At 47.2% G+C, this 21,558-nt stretch overlaps 1 protein-coding gene across 2 annotated transcripts in view; it reads right to left on the reverse strand.

Annotated features, from left to right (window-relative positions):
* Positions 1-17,778: 17,778 nt before the first annotated feature.
* Positions 17,779-21,558, reverse strand: part of satb1a (SATB homeobox 1a) — a 42,323-nt gene continuing 38,543 nt past the window's right edge. For both annotated transcript variants that reach the window (XM_036555360.1, XM_036555361.1), the window contains exons 11-12: positions 19,562-19,768; positions 17,779-18,847 (exon numbers count right to left, since the gene is read on the reverse strand). In XM_036555360.1, the coding sequence (XP_036411253.1) occupies positions 18,287-18,847; positions 19,562-19,768 (768 nt within the window). In that variant the 3' untranslated portion in view covers positions 17,779-18,286. The remainder of the gene's footprint in view (positions 18,848-19,561; positions 19,769-21,558) is intronic.

Consider the following 21,558-nt stretch of genomic DNA (forward strand, 5'->3'; position numbering starts at 1 on the left):
AAACTCTTGGGCCGATACAGTAAGAGACTAATACCTTTATACTTCTGTTTAATTCCAGTGGGACAGTCATGCCTTCGAGCTGTTGTCTACATCGGCTGCGATAAATTATTTTTTTCAGGTTTGCGTGTTAATTCAGCGCTGCTTTAAATGAGCCTGTTTGCTAACGAGGGAACAGAAGATGGGGTGATCTCTTTCTGGAAGAGCAAAGTAATGCTGATCGCTGCTCCCAAACTCACCTTCACCTGTGACACCACCTCTGTGACCGTCTCAGCTGTGAATACTGCAGGTCCAGGTCAGACCCACACAGTGACCAGCGATTACTCACACAGACCCACGGGTGGTGTGTGTTTCGCTGTTTATGAATGCCCAGCACCAACCAACGTTTTTGGCACTGGATTCTGTGCTGTTCTGGTATATGCTGCAGGAGATATTTGTACTTATTGCCCACACCTGCCACACTTGCAACACCTGCCACACCTGCAGCACCTGCAGCACCTGCCACACCTGCAGCACCTGCAGCACCTGCCACACCTGCAGCACCTTCATCACCTGTAGCACCTGCAGCACCTGCCACACCTGCAGCACCTTCAGCACCTGCCACACCTGCAGCACCTGCAACATCTGCAGCACCTTCAGCACCTGCAACACCTGCAGCACCTGCCACACCTGCAGCACCTGCAACACCTGCAGCACCTGCCACACCTGCAGCACCTGCAACACCTGCAGCACCTGCCACACCTGCAGCACCTGCCACACCTGCAGCACCTGCCACACCTGCAGCACCTTCAGCACCTGCAGCACCTGCCACACCAGCAGCACCTGCAGCTCAGCCATTATTTCTACCTCAAATTCGGCCTGAAAAAGGGCTGTCTTTCCTCCTCCTTGATTTATTCAACTGGAAACAGAGGCCATTTCACAGGTTTAACACTTCCAGGGAACATTTCCACACCTGCTGGAGGAAACAGCATCAATCCAGCCCAAAGGCCCTCCCACTCACTGCATCTGATTCAACATCACTGCATTTCCTGCATATCAGCCTCAGAGCTGCAATGCGGACACCAACAGGTTTAACTCGCTAAGCTAATGCTCAGCCAGCCGATACAGAGGTGAGTGCATCTGAAAGCAGAGACCAGCCTGGGTGACATCCCCACAGGGAGGTGCTGGGACTCTCATGTATGTTTCAGCCATAGAGTGAACTCAGAAACACAGAAAACCACTGAACGTTATACAGGTGAAATCTCAGGGCTTGTTCTGAGTCTGTGCTTTGGCCCAGAGCGGAACAGAAATGACCTTTATCCTTTGCTTTGATCAACAGTGTTTACAAGTGTTGCAGTTTGTTTCTTACGCAACATTATGGGTTTGGCACTCGCTGAAGTTTGCAAATAACATTGTGTAAAGAAGAGACGCTGTAACACTTGCTTTATTAAAGAGAGTTCGCATAAAACCCAGGAGCAGGGCGCGGACAATCACTTTCTAAACCAGCACAGACTGCGTCAGAGGTTAACACCTACACACAGCCCTGATGGTTTCCAAAGTGCTTCTTCAGAATCCCGACAGTCAGACCCCTTTCCTTCACGCCTCTCCTGTGAGCAGAATGACAAACCGCTTTTATTAAGAGTCCTAGAACAGAAGAAACACAACGTAAACACATTCTTCTTAATCAGAATGATGAAAGACTCCCCTGGGCCGTTGGAACTGGAAACGCAGCCCTGAGAACATCACATCGGAGTGCTACCACATAACTTGGCGAGGGTGAGTGGACCGCCCACAACTGTGCTAAAAGTGAAGCTGAGGAAAACTCAGTGTGGCCCCTGTTCCAGATTCAGGGTCGTGTTTGTGGGCTGTGTGTCTGTGCCCCCCCCCCCACCCCCCACCTGAAAGCAGCACTCCTGGTCATCACAGCACTGCTGCCTGCAGACTGACACCAGCTTCCCTTATGACCTGTACAGGGAGGGCTTTTAATATCATTATTACAGAGACAGATTCAGAGCTCATTAATCAGTGCAGTCAGCAGCAGTGGATTTGCCACAGTTAACTCATCAGTGGATCCAGCAGAAAGGGGTTTAGCCACAGATGATTAGCTCGGCTTGCATTCAGAGGAAGGTGAATCCGAAGCAGTGGATTTAAACACAGAGGAGTTAGTCACAGGAGATTAAGCTGCTGTGGATTCAGCACTGGATTCTGCAGCAGAATTACCTAAAGTGGATTCAGCAGGAGTGGAGCGAGCAGTAGTGGGTGTGAATTGAGTGGTTGAAATGAGATTCTGGAATATCTCCTCTTCTCTCTCCCTCAGACGGGAGAGAGAGAGTCCCGGGCTGAACTGCAAGGAGGAGCTGGAGGAGGAGAAGTGGGAGGGGTAAGAGGAATTAAAGTAATTGTTCCCTCTGGGAGAAAGGCATTCTGGGAGGAATTAATGATTTTCTCATCTCATCTCTGATTGGCAGACAGAGCTAAGCATCTGGAGGGTCCGCCCCCAGTCCTAACCCAGATTTGCTATTTAATCTAAAATTACCACTACTTATTATTCATTTAAATAATGAATTAACTATTACCTAAATCAATAAATGTATTGTTATTAGACATTATTCAGGCTTACAGCTATATTTTATCAAATTAAACAGCTGAATATATACTGAAACAATTCAGGGAAAGTGACTTGACCCTGAGCAGAACTACAATGCCTCACCTGGGTCTCAAACACATGACCTTGAGCCAGTCTGGTCATAAGCACAATGCAGATATTGTGCATTAATTTGCTCTTTTTTTCCCATTGGAATTTACCATAAATATTGTCATAACTAATGTGGTAAAATCAGACTTTGCACCTGTTTCATATTCTGGCAGGCAGATTATTTTAAACATCATTCCCTCCTGTCATAATACCTGTGAATACAACACGGGTTTTGCAGGAACGTACTTTGAATTTTTTTTCATGTTTCCTCTTTTCAGAGAAAGTGTCAGTGAGGACATTTGGAATATAAAATAAATGGGAATTAACGTTCATTAAAGAAATTATGGACTTACTGGACTCACAAACACTTATAATCATGCAGGTGTGAGAAATATTAGCCCTTTTTAATGCCCTCTTCATGTCATAAAGAAAAGAAAGGGCGTGAAAGCAGGAAATGATATAAAATATGCCCGTGAGAGTTCTGAAATCCTTATTACAGTGATTAAAAGAATATGTAATGCTATATAATTAGGGGTTTCAAAATTGCACTTAATAGAAATAGCACTGATATAAATAGGGAATGAAGCAAAGGGAATGCACACTCTTAGAAGCTAATCTACTCAGCATATTAAAAAGCAATTAAACTAAAAGAAATTAAAAATATAGCTCTTTTGGTTTAAGCTTTTATTATGCTGCAAAGAAGAATAAATCTAAATGAGTAAAGTTTTGAAAAAAAAGGTGACAGCTGGAAAATGAAATCTCTGCTATATTTTTTTCCATATTCTGTATTTTTTAATATATAATTGAAGAATCTACCATCAAATTATTCTCTCAGATGGAAATTAAGACTCACAACATATTTGTTTCTCCTCTTCTCCCTGGTTTTAAACAGACGCGGGTTTGCAGGCATTCAGGAAGACTTCTACAGCTTAACTTTGGTTATGTAAACTTTGGTTAAGTAACGTTGGTTAAGCAATTTCAGAGACACCCCTCCCCCTTCCACTCCAGACAAACCATCACTTATGAGCTTTTTACAGCTGCCTTAACAAAAATGAACAATGCGTAGCTTACTTTAGCTTGTCTGCTCCTGTCTACTATATCTGTCCCCAAAGCACACACATCACATTCAAAGTCATGCTCATCACACGCCTTACGCAGGCAAGCAATTAGATCAGTGCTGAGTTTAACATGCATTAATGCAGGAACAGTGGATTATCAATCCCCGCTGATTCACTCACTCGCCTCTCGCTGTCTGTCACCTTCAGAAACCGGGTCCTGAACACAAAGGTAAAGACAGAAGACTGCAGATCCAGTCAGCTGCCACCAGGGGGCGACACAGGAGCCAAACAGAGGTCTGGCACAGGGGAGGACGTGGGCAGCGGAGTGCTGAGGCCCTGAGGCGTCCCTGCGGAGGGGACCGGTGAGTGGGACAGGCTCACCTGCTCACCTGCTGAGGCCCTGAGGCGTCTCTGCGGAGGGGACCGGCGAGTGGGACAGGCTCACCTGCTCACCTGCTGAGGCCCTGAGGCGTCCCTGCGGAGGGGACCGGCGAGTGGGACAGGCTCACCTGCTCACCTGCTTTCCCAGGTGCTCCGATGCTCACATGAGCCTCAGGCCATTAATAACTCTGTCCTCCAAATATTCCACAGTCTCACATGGGAGCCACCAAAATACCTCTGCAGTCAGGCGCCTGCAGAAAAGCGCTGGGCCCTGTTTTTCACCTTGTTTTCGTCTAACCCACACTAGTGCCCCTGCCTGATACAGCAAACACACCCAGGTGCTCATGGGATTTATCCAGCATTAAAGCCCCCTGCCTCAGTCAGACTGGCCCATCGTGTCTGACAGCGCGTCAGACTCCGCCCACAGGGTTTGGGGCCAAAGCTTGAATCCACAGCATGGGTCCTGACCATGGGGGGGTGCTGCTACGGCTTCAGAGGCTAACGCCTGCTCTGCATGTCAGGTGCATGAATGTGTAATTACGCTGTGGGTACGGAGCGGTACTGCACGCGTTCGATGATCCCTTAGCATGCAGGCTGTGGAAGAGGGTCACATATTAGATTACAGCATTCAGCTTCTCACTTCATTAGCTAGCACTCAGTTTCCACTCAACGGGCTCTCTGATGACAAGACGGAAATCTCAGAGTGTGAATCAGCAGTCTGGATTGGATTATTACAGCAAGTACTGTGTGTCTATTGGTGGCCACAGTCAGGGAGTGCAATTGTATTGGTGGCTTCAGTTAAGAGGTGAAGACCTGCACACACCAGCACCTACCTGCACCACACCAGTGACAGGGGAGCTGTCAGGTGACAGAGGAAGATGTGGGGATCCTTTCAAACCATGTGGGACAGAGGGCTGGCAGCATGCGCAGTCTGCGGGTCTTCAGAGAAGCACAGTGCTGGGACTGCCAAAACAAGGAGACCGCCATCCTCCCGGTGTCTGAGCTGCTGCAAAGCTCGAAGCAATGCTGTCCCAGCATGCAGTGCGGCTGTCAGAGGAACAGTGAAGCATTCCAAGTGCAGACAGATGTTTCATGCAGTGGGGGAGGGGCTCTAAGCTGCTCGGGGGACGGGCTCTGAGCTGCTGGTGGGAGGGGCTCTGAGCAGCTGGGGGGAGGGGCTCTAAGCTGCTGGTGGGAGGGGCTCTGAGCAGCTGGGGGGAGGGGCTCTAAGCTGCTGGTGGGAGGGGCTCTGAGCTGCTGGGGGGAGGGGCTCTAAGCTGCTGGGGGGAGGGGCTCTGAGCTGCTGGGGGAGGAGAGTGGCCAGTCACTTCTCACCGGCCGATATAAAGTGAACATAATGAGTTTACTTATGAAGAACGTTCAATCCCCTCCTCCCCCAACACCAAGAGTCCAAACTGGCTAAAAACTCTGCCATTTACAGCTCTGATTAATGGAACTGGCACTCTCCACCCCTGATTTCTGTACAGTACTTACCTGCACTGTGCCTGCAAAATAAAGCCAGGTATTTCAGGTTAGTCTTTAAAAATTCAATGGCATCCTAAAACACAAGATGATCCTCATCAAAAATGTAAAATAACCAACATGCTGAATATGCTCTCAAGCATACTGCTGAGATTTTAAAGGTAAATTGACACTTCAGTTTACATAGTGGGCTACAAAGTATATCACTGGACATTACTAATAGGTCACACCGGGTTACAGAATTTTTAAAAATCTAATTAAAACATTAACTATGAAAAAGCAACTTTCCGCTAAAATTAAAGGTAAATGATTGTGACACATAAAAACACACACACACATATGCACGTGCGCGCGCACACACGCACAGACACACACACACATGGCCCTGGTGATTATGGAGTCAGGTACAAACCTCTCTCTGAGTCTGCTTACCCTCAGCACAGAGACAGAACTGAAACGGCTGGATTATTCAGGGTCTAAATACATCACCTCTGGCACCGTGGTCATTTACAGTCATACACCCACAGAGGGAGATAAATGACCTGCACTTTAAGCTGTGCAGTAATGCTTCATAGCTGGTGGAGATATGAGGTGGGTTCATTAACCTGAATAAATCACTAATGGTGGAAAAGGGGGGGTGGGGTGGGGGGGCTTTAACATAATAATGACAGCAATAATAATAATCATCATCATAATCGTCCCAATCTTTGCCTTTTACAAATACTATTATGGTTATTATTACAGAGGATCGCGCCATTCCATCCCCCAGCACTACCAGATCACCATGGAAATAAATGAAAAATAATAATAATAAAAACAAAAGTTTATCGGATTAAGATGAAAGCAATTCTGAACAAATGGTGCCTGAAGGCGTCGGCATGCCATGATGCGCTGATGCGTGATGTCATTGCGCTGGGGGTGGGTGGGCCACAGCTCCCCTCACCCCCCCGCACCAGGTACGCTGCACTGGCCACACACACGCAGCAAGGTGCCCCCTGACCCCTACCATCAGGGACCTCCAAAACACGGACTCCCTCTAACCCTCTACACTTCAGCTAACATGGAACTGCGCCTATCAGAACCGCTGCATCTACTCAAACACATAAAATCCCTCCTCTGGCTGTACGCCTACACACACCAAACATGCCTCCTCTGACTCCAACCCGTGCAGTTCTGCAGCAACACCTATACCTGCACAGTCAAAACCCTTTGAGAAGTGCAGGTATCATCATGCTGAATGTGAGAATTCATGGGAAAAAACAAAAGCTCAAGAACAAACCAAGAGGCAAAGCACTACAGACAAAGCCTCTGAAGCTCACGGAGTCCCTTCCTATTCAACCACATTCACACATGCAGGAGGGACACAAAAGAACACTCAGACTAATATTCTGCATTCCTGTTAATACTCTCAGAGCGGTGTGTCAGTGATGAGGAAAAAACGGGATGTGTGTGGTAACAATTGAAGAAACAGATTTTTGCAAAATTAAGATTTTTTTTCTTTAAGAATAATTAAATCCTTTCAAGAGTGTGGACTATGTGGTCCATTAAGTCACTGATGGAACGAAAACAACATGAGTGAATTCTTACCTCTATCCTTTAAAAAATGTGTAAACCAAATATATATATATATATATATATATATATATATATATATATATATAGTGTGATAATATTTCTTCAAGTCTACCTCAAAATTTCATCTCCATTTTTGATTTAGATAATTTAAACTTTTTCCACCGCTGTCTATCCGTTCTCAAACGCAGAGATTGGCCAAGAGCCATTGATGACACCTCTCTATCTCCACAAAGAGTACAGCCCAAGTGTGTAATCTGCTGATCTGCAGCCGTTTGGTGGAAAACCCCGTGGTGCAGCTGGAAGCTGAGAGGGCATCACTGTTTCCCTGCTATCTGAGGCAGTCTGTGTCCCCGCAAACCGCTGGACATGGGTGATACCATCACCTGGAGCCCGTTGCGTGGCAGCAAGGGACCCTGGCAGGAAACCGCAGCCAGCCACCATCGCTGTTTTCCTCACAGTAAACAGATGCTTCTTTGTCACATCCAGGTCAAGTAAAATGACCTCAAATGAGGGAGAATTGATCCTCCTGCCCGCCTGGGTCAAACCGGATCTCTGGCCTAATCCAGCCAGCCTCTATTTCACACGTGCATGCTGGTGTGGATAGCCCTTTTACCAGAGGTACGATCATGATTTTGGTTTGAGCGCCAGTACAAAGGTGACAGGCTTGCTTTCTCTCCCTGGACCTGGGAGCTCTGGGTGAGTTTCTCCATCCCTCACCCTTCAGAAATCTGAGCTGGTTCTTCCCTCACAGACGTTAGAGCATATGCCAACATGGCAGCAAAGACCACAAACAGGTGGCATGTTTACCCAGAATCCTCCACAGGGACACGGAGTGTGAGCGGGACTCATTTGCACGGATCAGCGCTGTGTAGATATCAGTTTATGTGCAGGATTTGTCCAAGGAGCAATAAACATTCTACGACTACTTTTATTTTTCAAGAGAAGCCCCTAATGGAATATTAGCAGACTGGAAGAAACGTCTGGCTGAAGCAGGAACCCATTCGGCGGCAGGATACCAACCGGTAAAACTCAAATACAAAGACTGACTATCGGCGATTCCCCCTGTCCGTCTCTCGCTGATCAGAATGCCGAGGAGAACCCCGATACCTCATATAATAGCTGTTGGCGTCAGTTTGCTTTCACAACACCTAGGAGGCTGCAAGAATCTGAAATGTGCAATATGCAACGCACAGCCAGCGTTATCCTCCCGGCACAAGATGGCTTACCATCTGCGGTCTCCGGTCGCTAGGGTGCCATTATCTCGGCGATAACGGCGCTAAATGGAGCAAACCCGGTTGCCATTTCTAAAATGTGAAGATGACGGCAAGTCTTTTTTTTCTAAAACTAAGGGCTGATGCAGATTTATGGTGACTGTGTGACTCAACAGCACGACACACCTGCACTGCCTCGGATGCTGTTTGTCTCTCGGCTGTGGAAGCTGGGGGAGAGAGCGGGGGAAATTAGCGGCGCTTTAATTAGCGGCACCGCTGGTTCAGATATTGATGGAGCGCGGAGTGCCGCATGCTCATTTCTGTTGATTTTTAATTAGCGGTAATTCAGTTCGCGGAAAGCGTGCAGACGCCTGCGCCGCCAACATTAGCGAGCACGCCGAGTCAATCTGTCCCGGACGCCACCCTGTCCAGGGTTCGATCTTAAGAAAAATGCTCCAAGTATTAATATATAGATATTAATCACGGGTATTAATCAGTTAAAATAAAGGCCTATGCAGTTATTCATGACATTTTCATGTCACTTCCGCAGGTTACAGTTTTAGTTATTCAGTTAGACTGCAGGACATTAACAGAGCCTTTCTGGTAACAGACTCAGCTCCTCAATAACTGCAAAACATTTTTGCACACATTATAATATACATTATTATTATCTTATTATATACATATTTTAAACTCTCAACCCACATACTGTGGTACCCAAAAGATGTTGTTGGAAAAGCAGAGATGTTTTTCTCTCTGAGGAGATAAGAAATAGGTTGTGGAGTGTAATCTTTGCCAGGGTAGCTAATCTACTTCTGATCTTGTTCCCCGGGTGATTGGGGCGAGGGGGTGGCCGTGGTGACAAACGCATTGGGGATGTACACGCAGATAAGAGGCCCCTCAGTCCGGAAACACCACAGCCTGGTACTGCCCCCGCTAATATCTGATCCAGAGATTCCACAGGAAACCGTCTCTCACTCCTCACCGCATACACACTGTGTGTCTGAAATGTGAAGTCATGCTGATGCTGCACCTGCTCACCCTCATATAATATATAATAGTATACAATATATAATATATAATCACTGTATACTTACATGCATACAGTACATACACTCTGTTATGACTAGCCTACATAAACACACTCACAGTCAGAGAGTCATGGAGTCATGGAGTGTCTCTGTGCTCTCTGTGCTCCTGCAGTGTGCTTCAGCAGGAGTGGAAAATGACGTGCAGCAGACAGGCGTGTGTTTTATGGATGTTAGGGTATCGCCGGCGGGGGAGGGGTGGAATTAAGCAGGAACGTCTGGTCTCGGCTGCGCCTTCAGAACCAGCACAAAAATCAATCTGCCGGACTGGAAAGGGTCGACCCTAAAAAAAAGCCTGGCCACTGTACCAGAGGAACCATAAGGGAGGCACAGAAAGCATTACGGCAGTGTGTGTTTTTGCCATCCCATAATAGGTAAATTGCCTTTGTGGTAACCAGATGTGCCCTGTGTGTATTATCATTAATGTCTGTGTTCCCTTTTCACCCACAGCCGTGGAGAGGCCTGGGGGGAGAGCTCTCTGCTCCTGAGAGGGGGAGAGCTCTCTGCTCCTGAGAGGGGGGAGATCTCTCTGTTCCTGAGGGGGGGGAGAGCTCTCTGCTCCTGAGTGGGGGGAGAGCTCTCTGCTCCTGAGAGGGGGGAGAGCTCTCTGCTCCTGAGAGGGGGGAGAGCTCTGTGCTCCTGAGTGGGGGGAGAGCTCTCTGCTCCTGAGTGGGGGGAGAGCTCTCTGCTCCTGAGAGGGGGGAGATCTCTCTGCTCCTGTGCGGGGGGAGAGCTCTCTGCTCCTGAGTGGGGGGAGAGCTCTCTGCTCCTGAGAGGGGGGAGATCTCTCTGTTCCTGAGGGGGGGGAGAGCTCTCTGCTCCTGAGTGGGGGGAGAGCTCTCTGCTCCTGAGAGGGGGGAGAGCTCTGTGCTCCTGAGAGGGGGGAGAGCTCTGTGCTCCTGAGTGGGGGGAGAGCTCTCTGCTCCTGAGTGGGGGGAGAGCTCTCTGCTCCTGAGAGGGGGAGAGCTCTAGTGGGGGTCCTGGGAACCCTGAGGCTCAGAGGCATCATTACAGAGCTGCAGCACTCTGATGGAGCAGCACTCAGGCTTGCAGGAGGAGTATCACCGTCAGGGAAACAGATGATATAACACATCCTCTCTCTTTCTGCTACCGCAGGGGGCAGGGCTGTCTGTAGCAGAAATCATCAACGTTTGATGATGATGGCTGTTATTCCAGTGTGCAGGGAGCTGCTGTGTACAGTTAGAGATATTAAGATATGCATGTAACCCATATCAACTTCACAGCCTGTCCTCGGGCTGTAGGCGATGACCACACACAATGTGCCTGTAGGGTGTGAGTGTGTAGCAGGCCTTACACCACAGGTGCTCCGCTGCGGCAGATATTCAGCTCCTGCCTTCCTTCCGTCCTCCATCAACAAAGCTCTGCTTTCCTGTGCCGACCGTAGATTTTAGGCCAAAGAATTTTCAAAACAAACCAGCAAATCAGATAATTTAGTTCTCCAACCAGCGGTAGACAAAATGTTCAGACTGACGCACGTTGGGCTAAATATCCAGCCTGTATGTGAAATATCAGAGCTTATTCTCCGCATGCCTGCTCCAAAACACACTGCTGACTGACATCATGTATTGATGCCCCCAGAGAGTGGCATTATGGGCCCTGTAGTTCACTCACACACTCAGAGCGTCCGTATGTAGTCCATAAAGACACTATTCAGTACAGTGTGTGACTGTAACACATATGAAGCGGATTACTCCAGATACAAGCTATCGTATGAAAGAGAGGGACCTCCCCAAATAAAACAATATGTCCTGTTCACTCTTCCTCGGCTCCACGTTATTTCCTTTGTAAATCAGGCGTCAGAGAGCTTCTCTTTCCTGTTTTCTCCCTGCCTGCTTTCATCTCCACTCAGATGCTCAAATAAATATTTGAAATTAAAAAATTAAAAGTTGTTTGTGCAGTCACAAATTAGTTTTCAAGATAGAATATTTCAATTTTGCCCTCTTATTAATCCTCGTGAAACAATCTTTCAAATGATTTTTTACTCAGGGGACCTAGTGTTTATTAAAAATCTGCAAAAAATTATATAACACAAAATGTACTGTTGATTAAAAAGGCTTTATGGAACATCATCAAAGATTAATTGTCATAATTTTAGGAAGCCGTAAGTACTGGTACTTTCGGTGTTGAAGTGTATTTGAGAGGTAAGATCCCCTAATCTGCATTTGGAGAGGCCACATCTCTCAGCATCATGCTGTCTGTCTGCCGCCGCCTGTTACCACAGAGATCTGTTTCCTCATAAGCGTGTAATGTCGTAATGCATGGATGCGCGGCCAGCAAATACTGCAGCAGATGCAGTCAGCGGCTCGTTCTGCCCCTGCATCCGCGCGGCACCGGCTGCACGCTCGCGCAAGCGCCGGGAGGAATTCCCAGAATACTTCGGTAATCCGCGTCACCCCGCTCCTCACACGCGCCTCGGAGCAGGACCTCCCAGGAGATACGCGCACATAAAGATCCTGCCCGGAGCGCGCTCGCTGTGGCTGCGCTCAGATCACTATTATCGGGGGGTCCTCTTCACTCCGCTCTCTGTCAGACACACTCTGAGACACGCAGTTTATGCACTTTAATTAATACGAGGCCATTCTAAATATATTCCAGCCACAGCCTCTTCATATTCTACCCAGGTGGGGCTCACAGTCTTTATTTGTGCTTAGCACCGGTTTATACACTTCTTACTGTTTGTGTACCATGCAAAAAAACAGAGACACATGTCCAGAGAAGACCCCAATACACTCTGAGGGTGAGTTCACATATATCCCCAGTAATTACACACACACAGCCATAACATACCCACATGCATGCATTTCACATATACTCAGAGTGATCAACCCTCACCCTAACCCACAGCCATCGAGTGTGACTGTGTTGGCAGACAAGCACTGGCACTAATGTGAGACCGAAGCCAATCAAAGGCACATGATCTCAGCTGACTGCTAAGGAGGTACATTTGCAAATTCTATAGGCTGCAGGATGCAGCCCACACTCCTTCCAGCAGGTGGCGATGTTACATTTGCAACCCTCCAATAAATCCATGTATCAGGAGAATATCGTAAGTAAAGGAGAGTGTCATATGTGAAGAAGCAGATACTGATGGCTGACAGTGACCCGGGGGGGGGCAGGACAAGGAAAAACAAGGCAAAGCCACACCTGAATTCCTTCTGGGCCAAAGGTCACAGGATCAGAGCCCATTTTGCCACAAATACAAGATGAGATAGAGGTCTCTCTTTTTTGGTTTCATTTGTAAAAGACACAATCAAGTCAATGGGGAATAAAAATGAGCAGTACAATACATGGCTAGACACCAGGATAGCAGAAATCTGGATAAAACCAGCAAATATTAATAAATGACTCCTGCACCTCTGTACTTACCCCCCCGCAGCTGAGGGGGCTATTAGTGCCAGCTTCCCAGACAACAGTAAAGTGGTGTAGGGGCGGGGCGTCCAGGCTGCTGGCAGTTGATTGGGCCTGGCTGTGGACCGGGGGCGGGGCCACCGTGTGCGCCAGCCTGTCGCTCCCTCTGTGTGGCACTTGGGTAACAAATTAGCTCCCGCTGAAGCCAAAGCCACAAATATTCCCACAGCTACGCGCGGCAGGCAGGGAGGGAAATTCAGCGCCCCGAGCGCGTGCTGTTCAGATCTGGCGCCGCCGAGAACGGGCGGAGCCTCCCCGACATTCCGCAGAAACACCTGACCCAGCCTCCGAAAAAAAACCACACAGGGAGATAGCAGTAGCTCTGTTTATAGAGACAGAAAAAATGTGGCTCACACCAAACTCCCCATAAATCATCCTTTCTGTGGGTGTACACAGCCATAAATGTCATTTATTTTTAAGATAATATAACTGAATTATGAGATGAATAAATACACATGAACTTTGTTTTCAAATACAGACCTATCAGTTAAGTAATCACATGTTTGTCTCATAAATAACATCAAGATGGGACTGTCAGTTAGCAGACACCTTTAAAATGACTGGAAATCATAATACTCTTAGCGGGACTACTATTACTTATAGCAATCACCTGCTGTATTATAACTGTCACAGAACAGGTGACAGAGGACCCAAGCTCAGTGTGGCTTTATAAGCGTGGCAGGAGTTACCCTGTGCTGCCAAAGCATTTCAGCCCCCCAACAGTGTGAAACACCCCAGTTTTAGTGTCATAAACAGTGTCATAATCATTCTGATTCAACACAAAAATATAAAGAAAAAAATAAAAGCAGATCTTACAAATAAAGAAATATATGTAAAATTAACCCCACTATGTGAACTAAACACAGAGTGTTGATTAGCCTGTCTCTGTGGGAAGCCCTGCAGTTTGCAGGTCTGCCTTCTGAGGGCTGCTGCCACAGCCACACTAATAACAACGTTCACACGACGAATAAATAACGTTGCCACAAAACAACTCCCTGTCATTATGAAGCTTGTTTTGAAAGCTGTGCTCATAGCAAAGGCATCTGATATCACTGACTCCATTGTTTCACGGTGTGCAGATTCTACACAGGTACAGCAAGAACAAAACAGCGTTATTGGTTCTGAATTCATTGGCAGGAGGCATCGTGTCTGTTCCAGTTCTGTCTCAGCCAAAGATGTACATATATCAACTGGAATGGCTATGTCTCAGCCAATGATGTGTGTGTAAACTGGACTGGCAGCTTTGCTCCCTGATAGCTGCTAGTCCAGTTTTGCCCAAGACGCCATATTGGCTGCAGTGGGAGAATAAGGCAGAATTGGTGGCTGCAGGTTAATTTAGGCATCATCGACCCCATTCATATAACATGAGCTGGGTGGAGGTGTGGGTGTGGCCATAATGAGATGGGGGCGTGGCTGTGAAGAGACCAGAAACGAGTTCCAACTGTCAGTGCCAACTGAAGTCATGGGACCCTAATTTCCATATCCTGCTTGAGTTGGAATAAAATACTGGATTTGTAAACAAAAACAAATGTATGACAAATAATATACACATAAACACATAAATATTTACTTGACTGTGATTACATATGAGTTCAAGCCAAAAGCCTCCCGAGTAGAAGCCATTCTCCGTCTTTAGAGGCATGGGGTTCAGCGGTGGGGAGAGTGTGGGGTTTTGGGTGGGGGTGGGCAGAGAGGGGGTGGAGGGGGTTGTATGCTGTTACTCTTGCCTGGGAATACGCTATTCTTTATTTCATGAAAGCGTGAAAATAAAACATTATAAAGCCTTGTGCTACGTTCAGAAAAACATGCCTGTACACATGAATGCGTATGTGAACATAAGTGTGTGTGTGTGTGTGTGTGTGTGTGTGTGTATGTGTGAGTATGTGTGTATATGTGTGTATGTGAATGTGTATGCGTGTGTGTGTGTGATTGTGTGTGAATATGTGTGTGTGTGTGTGTGTGTGCTCTGTCTCCACTAGGCGAGGGGCCTCAGCTGGGAGGAACAGGGTACCATGGCGATTAATTTTATTAATTCCCACAATCCCCCTCTCTGTGTGCCGGCGCCTGCAGATGGGGGATGTGTGATTTTAAGCGGTGTGGTTGGGGGGGGTGGGGGATGTGTGGCTTTAAGCGGTGGGTTGGGGGGGGTGGGGGATGTGTGGTTTTAAGCGGTGTGGTTGGGGGGGGCTGGTTCCCCTGAGGCTGCTGCAGTTGTGATAACTTTATTAGCGATTGCAGCATATTTCCTGTCTGATTTACTCTGTGGTCCCGTGGGGGCTTCTGGGAAGGTAGGCAACCCCCCTCCCTCCCTCCCACCACCCGCGCCGCCCACCCTGCCCCACACGGGAGCCATTTCCCAACATCCACCTCAGGAAAACGAAGGACTGGTGCCATTAATCTGCAGCGTTCCTAATACAGCGTTTCCTCATAGCCTCTCTCACTCTGCTCCCTCAAAAAACACTGATCTGCTTCCCAGAATGTTGCATAGAGTTCCCATGAGCTGATCCAGGGTCAGGCCTTCTTACCCTTATTGTGGGCCCAAGCACTTTGCAGAAAGATCTGAAACTGATCCAGGGTCAGGAATTTACGAACCTGGCCTTGGTGGAGGGGCTGTCTTCTTAGTGAGTGCTTGGTAAATACTTTCCCTGGTTTAAGTTTAAGTACAAACATTGTTCAAGAAAAATTCATTTCAAGCCCCAGCAAGACAGAAATGGTAACATAATGTATTGAATATATGACACACCGTAGGACAGTGCTGATCATTTTCATGAATAATTTAAAACTTTGTATGCGTTTATGCTGGCCCCTGGAGTAAGCTACTGCCTCTAGACCCTTTGGGATGTAAAACACACAGACGCAGGAACTATGGACAGAACCCAGGGAATTTTCTGCTTGGCATTTTCCCAATGACAGACAGACACACACATCTCTCTCTCTGGCTGAGTAACAGGGAAGAGCAGCAAGGATTTAAAACAGTTCAAATCAAGTTGATGCCGTGTGTGAGTGTAGTGGGGGGGGGGGGGTCCCAGGCAGGGAAACCTTTCTCAGAGGCGTTTCTCAGGTCACAGGAGATTCAATGCAGAGCTCGTGGGAAGTAGCTCACACAGCTGGTGAACTGAATGAATCCAACCCAGAGAAAAGCCCCTACATCAGTCACCCTCCCTTCCCTCAGAACATGCTCCATTAATCAGTGATTCCCTCCTAAACCCACCCACTCATTCACACCTTTCTGTTCCGAGAAGCCGAGCGATTGAATAAAACCCCTTTGCTCCTACCTTTTGGATCTTGTAGTGTAGATGTTGTAGTGATGAATGACTGTATATTTCCATCGTTACATCCGAAACCCCCTGTCCTTATAACATGTTCAATTAATGAATGATCAGCATTGAAATCACTCATTCAGAAAAGCCATATTCACACTGCACTAGTCTCCTGGACACACCAGGTTACCTGATGTCCTGATCTCTGTAACCGGCCACACCTGGATTCACCCACACCTGAGATTAATCATGTGACTTTCATCATGTGATTCACAGACTAAAAGCCCTGTTTATATATTTACACAGGACACAGCGAGAGTCCCTTTGTCTGCATTTCTCTCCCCTTTTCTTGCACGGTTTACTGTACAATCTGATGCCATTTTCGATCGACAGCTTCAGCATCATTTTCGATCGACAGCTTCAGCATCATTTTCGATCGACAGCTTCAGCATGCAGCAACGGCACGTGCAGAGTGCACACGGCAATCGCACAGGCAAATCGCAGGGGATTGCTGAGAGACGCTGAACAGCTGCGGTACCGCGTGCGGGAGCTTCCCACAGGACCGAACAAGGCGAGGGAAAAGGCAACAAATGCCACCAACAGAGCCTGTCCTGTGTGGGCAGGGTTAGAGACGAAATCACCGCGCATGCGTGTCAAAGGGCAGAGTCACAGGTCAAAGGTCAGAGAGTAGCGGTTTCAGGCCTCAGGCAATAGGTCAGCGAGTAGGGTTCACAGGCAAAATGTCAGAGTCGGGTTAAAAGGGCACAGGTCATAGGGTAGGGTTTAGGGGTCATAGGTCACAGGGAAGGGTTCAGAGGCCACAAGTCAGGATATCATTTTGAATGTTCTGGACTCTGCTCTCCTTAATCCTCCATGCCAGGATCTGGGCATCATTCTGATAGTCATCTTGTTCTTATGAATACCAAGAATCTGTGGTAATACAAACATATTTTAATTGTGTCATTAACAGCTGAGGCCCTCTCCTCCTCAGAACACAGAGACACACTTCTACAAACAGCCAGTAACAAAATAACTGATGTCCTGATTGCAGTAAACTCATAAAAAACAAAGACACTTTCTATACAGAATATTTATACAGGAATAGATTTCAAATTGTACTGAAAACCAAAGGAAGGCATTGCACACACTGAATTTCACATGAATTGCATATGTTTTCTCCCTCTAAGGTGTTGTGTAGAACAGTAACCTAAAGCACATTTGCATGATTGTGAAAATTGCATATGCACCTATTGTGAAGCCTGTAGCAGAAGTTGTTTGACATGTAGCACTTTGTAGAGGTGATTTTTAAAGCACATTTTTCATTTCAGACTTTTAAGACACTTCTTTCACTGCCCATCAAAATGGCATAAATAGAAAATAAAAATAAACAAAATTAAAATATGAATCACACAGCAGACATAAAAAAAATACCCAAAGTAATTACACAGGAAATGCTGCAGAACCAGCAAATAAGAGACGCAAAGGAGGAGGAGATGAGGAGAGGCGGAGTTTCACATTTAAAACCGTGTCAAGAATCAGAGATTTACTGACATGTTTTTTTTTATTGTTTTTGCAAAGTAATCAAACATGGGCAGTGCCATATGGTACAAGGCAATCGCTGGCGTTTCTTTAGAACTGAATCTTTTTTACAGTTAATATACGTCTGTTTATACATCAACACTTCCTCATAGCAAACAACATGAGAAAAGGGATCTGCACACCTGCGACAGTGGGTCCCAGAGTTCAGCTGATTGGTGATTTGAGATTAGGATGATAAAGAACAGCTTAATTCTGTCTGCAGGCACGTGTACGACCACCTCTGGGGTCCTCGGCACTGACACTGTCCCCGCGTCACATGGGTTTGGAATCCAACGAACTCAACACATCTGACCACCGTCTCATCAAGCTCCGCCTCTTTCACCAGGAGCAAAATCAGTGTTTTTATATCGTTAGACGAAGTGCCGCCTGCAGATATCCATGGTAACATATTTTTCATTTTTTGGCCTTTACAGTAAGTGATTTTACTAAAGAGGCAAAAAGAGAAAAATTAATAGAAAAGTAGAAGTAATACTTGACTGCTGTATTACTGTCTTTATTCAGATGGACTACAGGGCTCTCAGAGAGCAGAGAGCTACTCTTTAGAGGGGCGGTCGGACTGGTCGTCGTCAGACTGGGCGTGGTTGGAAAGGGCGTGGTCAGACTGGGCGTGGTCTGGGCAGGAGACGCGTTCCTCGGACTTGATGGCGAAGACGGTGCCGGCGGTCCGCGTGCTCTTGTCCAGCTCCTTCAGCGGGCCGTCCTCCTGCGGGTCGGCCAGCTCCTCCTCCCCCTCGGGGCCCGCAGGCCCGTTGGGCCGGCCCTCCTGCCGGTGGTTGGCCTGGAAGCGCTGGTTCTGGAAGAAGGACAGGATGGTGTGCTTGGGCAGGTCGAGCTGTGCGGATAGCGTATGCACTGCTTCCTCGTCGGGGTGCGGCCCCACGTCCTGGATGAAGCTCTGGAGGATCCTCAGAGCCTCCAGCGAAATCCGCGCCCCCGGCCTCGCTTTGGCCCCGCCCCGGCCCTCCCCCTCCAGCTCCGCCGGCCGCGGCCCCGCCTGCTGCTGCAAGGGCTGCTGGGACAGCGGGGCCTGGGGCGGGTGTTGCTGTGGCAACGGGGAGGGCTGCCGGTGCTGCTGCTGCTGGCCGGACTGAGACTGTGAGAGGAAGAGGCAGACATCACCAAACGGCATTGCCAAATCTGCCTTAAACATGCAGCTCCACTGCTCACACCGTCCCGCTGCAGAACTCGAACCCGCCTCTCTCGCTGCGGGGTAACGCCTCAAACACACCCTCCTGAAGTAAGCCGTGTAATTGAGTGTTCAAATTTTCAAATAACAAACTTAAATGTACCTGCTAAAAGAAAACGTGAAGTAACTACTGATAATTTTTCATAAAATAGATACAATACAAAAGAATATTTTAATGGATAGTTATTGTTTGAAAAGAAATTACACTTTCAGATTCATAGCAAAGATTATAGTGAAATACAGTGATGCCAAGATTTGCAATGAAAATGAATAGCTGCCCTAAAGTCGTAATTTTCGCATAAGCAGGTGATGCTAATTCAGGGCACCTGCAGTCATTTATTTTGGGGTGATACTGATCTACAGAAAGCTACGGCATTATGGCATATTTTAATTACACATAAACACACCCACAGGGAGATGTGGAGAGGTGTTCCTGCATTAAGTTTTATTTTTATGAGCGTATGTGTATATGAATGTGTGTGTGTATGTGTGTACTTGCATGTGAGTGTATGAAAGCGTGTATGTATGGGTGTTCATGAGTGTGTGTGTGTGTGTGTGTGTGTGTGTGTATGTATGTGTTTGCGTGTGTGTGTGTGTGAGTGTGTGTGTGTGTAGACTCACCTGTACAGGATCAGTGGGAAGATGCAGCAGGTGTGGGGGGCGGTCGGACAGGTGCTGCTGGCCTCCGTTACTCTCCTGCTCGTACACAGCGTCTCTCTCTGACTGGGGCAGGTTCAGGAAGCGGCGAATCATGGACAGATTCTCCCACAGAGTGCGGTTCTCTGGGGCTGGATCCTCCTTCCAGCGCAGCAACTCACACAGCCAGCCCTGCACAATCAACCACAGAGCAGCCCTGTGTAATCAATCCCAGAGTGGGTCCCTGTCTCATCAATCACAGGCCTGACAACATCACACTAACGCACATGTGTGCATGTGCACACTCACACCACTGTGCAGTTGACATAACTTCACACTGTCCTCTTCACACTCGCCCCCAAAACCCAAATTACACGTTCTTTCTCCTTCAGTACAGCCAGTAGGAACAGTCAGGCTGTGAAAATTTGTCAGTAACAGAGTAGTGAGCTTCTCCTGACCTCCTATGACATACAGACACCAATACAATATTTTCCCTGAGAAATAGAATGCTTTCACCTAACTAGTGTTTCCAGAGATTTATATGATTTATATTTTACACATTATCAATTTATACAGGCAATTAGTTTATACGAGGAAGACACTGCAAAATCCAAGTCTTCAAATCCAAAAGTTTATTTGTCTAGCATGTTTCTTTCAGTGAAATAGCAGTCCAAAGAGCCTCACAGCACAAGTTAGACAATCGTAGCTTTTAAAACCAAATCAAACATGAAACAAAAACACAATCTAATTATGATAACAATGTAACCTAAATGCAATAAATTATTACATTATTACGGCATAAATTATAACATCAATCATTTAGAATCCCTCTGTCTGTAATTAAATAAGCAAATTTAACCCATAAAATTAATGAAATCAATTATAATGAATTATGACTATGAAAAGATAATGACCCCTTGTGACCTCACTATATAACGCAGCTGAACAGAAAGCGTAGAGGTTCTGGCCTGGGTCCAGCGCCGTGTAGATCAGTACAGGAGATAACGCTGAACGGTTCAGACCTGTTACTCTCCCTGAAACCGCTACGGGCCAGCGGATTGGCTAGGAGGCCAAGCAGCATCCCCCAAACAGACTCGCTTTCGAGGGGAATCTCAATATGCAAATATAACTGCTCTGAGCGGTTATTCAAATTTCCTGAGTAGTCACACACAGGTGTGCCTGGGTCAGTAACCCCTCCCCCTGCAACCTGTCACACGTGTGAACTTACAGCAAACCCAAGACACGCTCCGTAACAATGCCAGTGTATGTCACCACGGCGATTAGCGCTAAGTACAACATGACATTGCGTATCAAACGTATCCAACAGTCAGCATGTGTTACCATGGCCTCTACTGACCCTCCCCCAGCACCGTGGCAACAGTGTAGAGAAGCTGCATTCCCGCAGCACTCTGTGGCCCACCACAGCGAACCTTAATGAACCCTACTGAACCTTAATGAACCTTACTGAACCTCAATCAAAGCAGAGCGAACCCACACCTCTCTCTGTGCTCACAGTGAATTCCTCAAACTGGGATGTTTTTCACAGAGAGGCAGACAGTGGGATGACGACCTCTATCAGAGGGAAAAGAGTCAAAGATCCGAGATATTTTACAGCACAGTGAATAAGGCAAATGACACCCGCTCAGATCTGAGCTCAGATGAGGGTGTCTGTCAGCCAGGAACTCATTTCCTGAAGAGACGGAGGAACTTCCTGCTTCCTGCCAGAGAATGACCTCTAGGAAATTCAAATGAATGAGTGAGAGGGAAGGAATCTCTCACTGATCACTGAACACGCAAACACAGACACACACACACACACACACACACACACACACACACTTCACCAATTTCTCTCACTGATCACACAGGGATGGAAGCAGGCCTGGGATGGTCTACAGTGACTGAAAAACCAAGTCAGGCAGAAATATTGTGTACATAAAAGTGTAGAGACACACGCAAACACACACACACACAGACACACA

This window comes from Megalops cyprinoides, chromosome 21, assembly GCF_013368585.1.
Source record: "Megalops cyprinoides isolate fMegCyp1 chromosome 21, fMegCyp1.pri, whole genome shotgun sequence".
NCBI lineage: Eukaryota > Metazoa > Chordata > Actinopteri > Elopiformes > Megalopidae > Megalops > Megalops cyprinoides.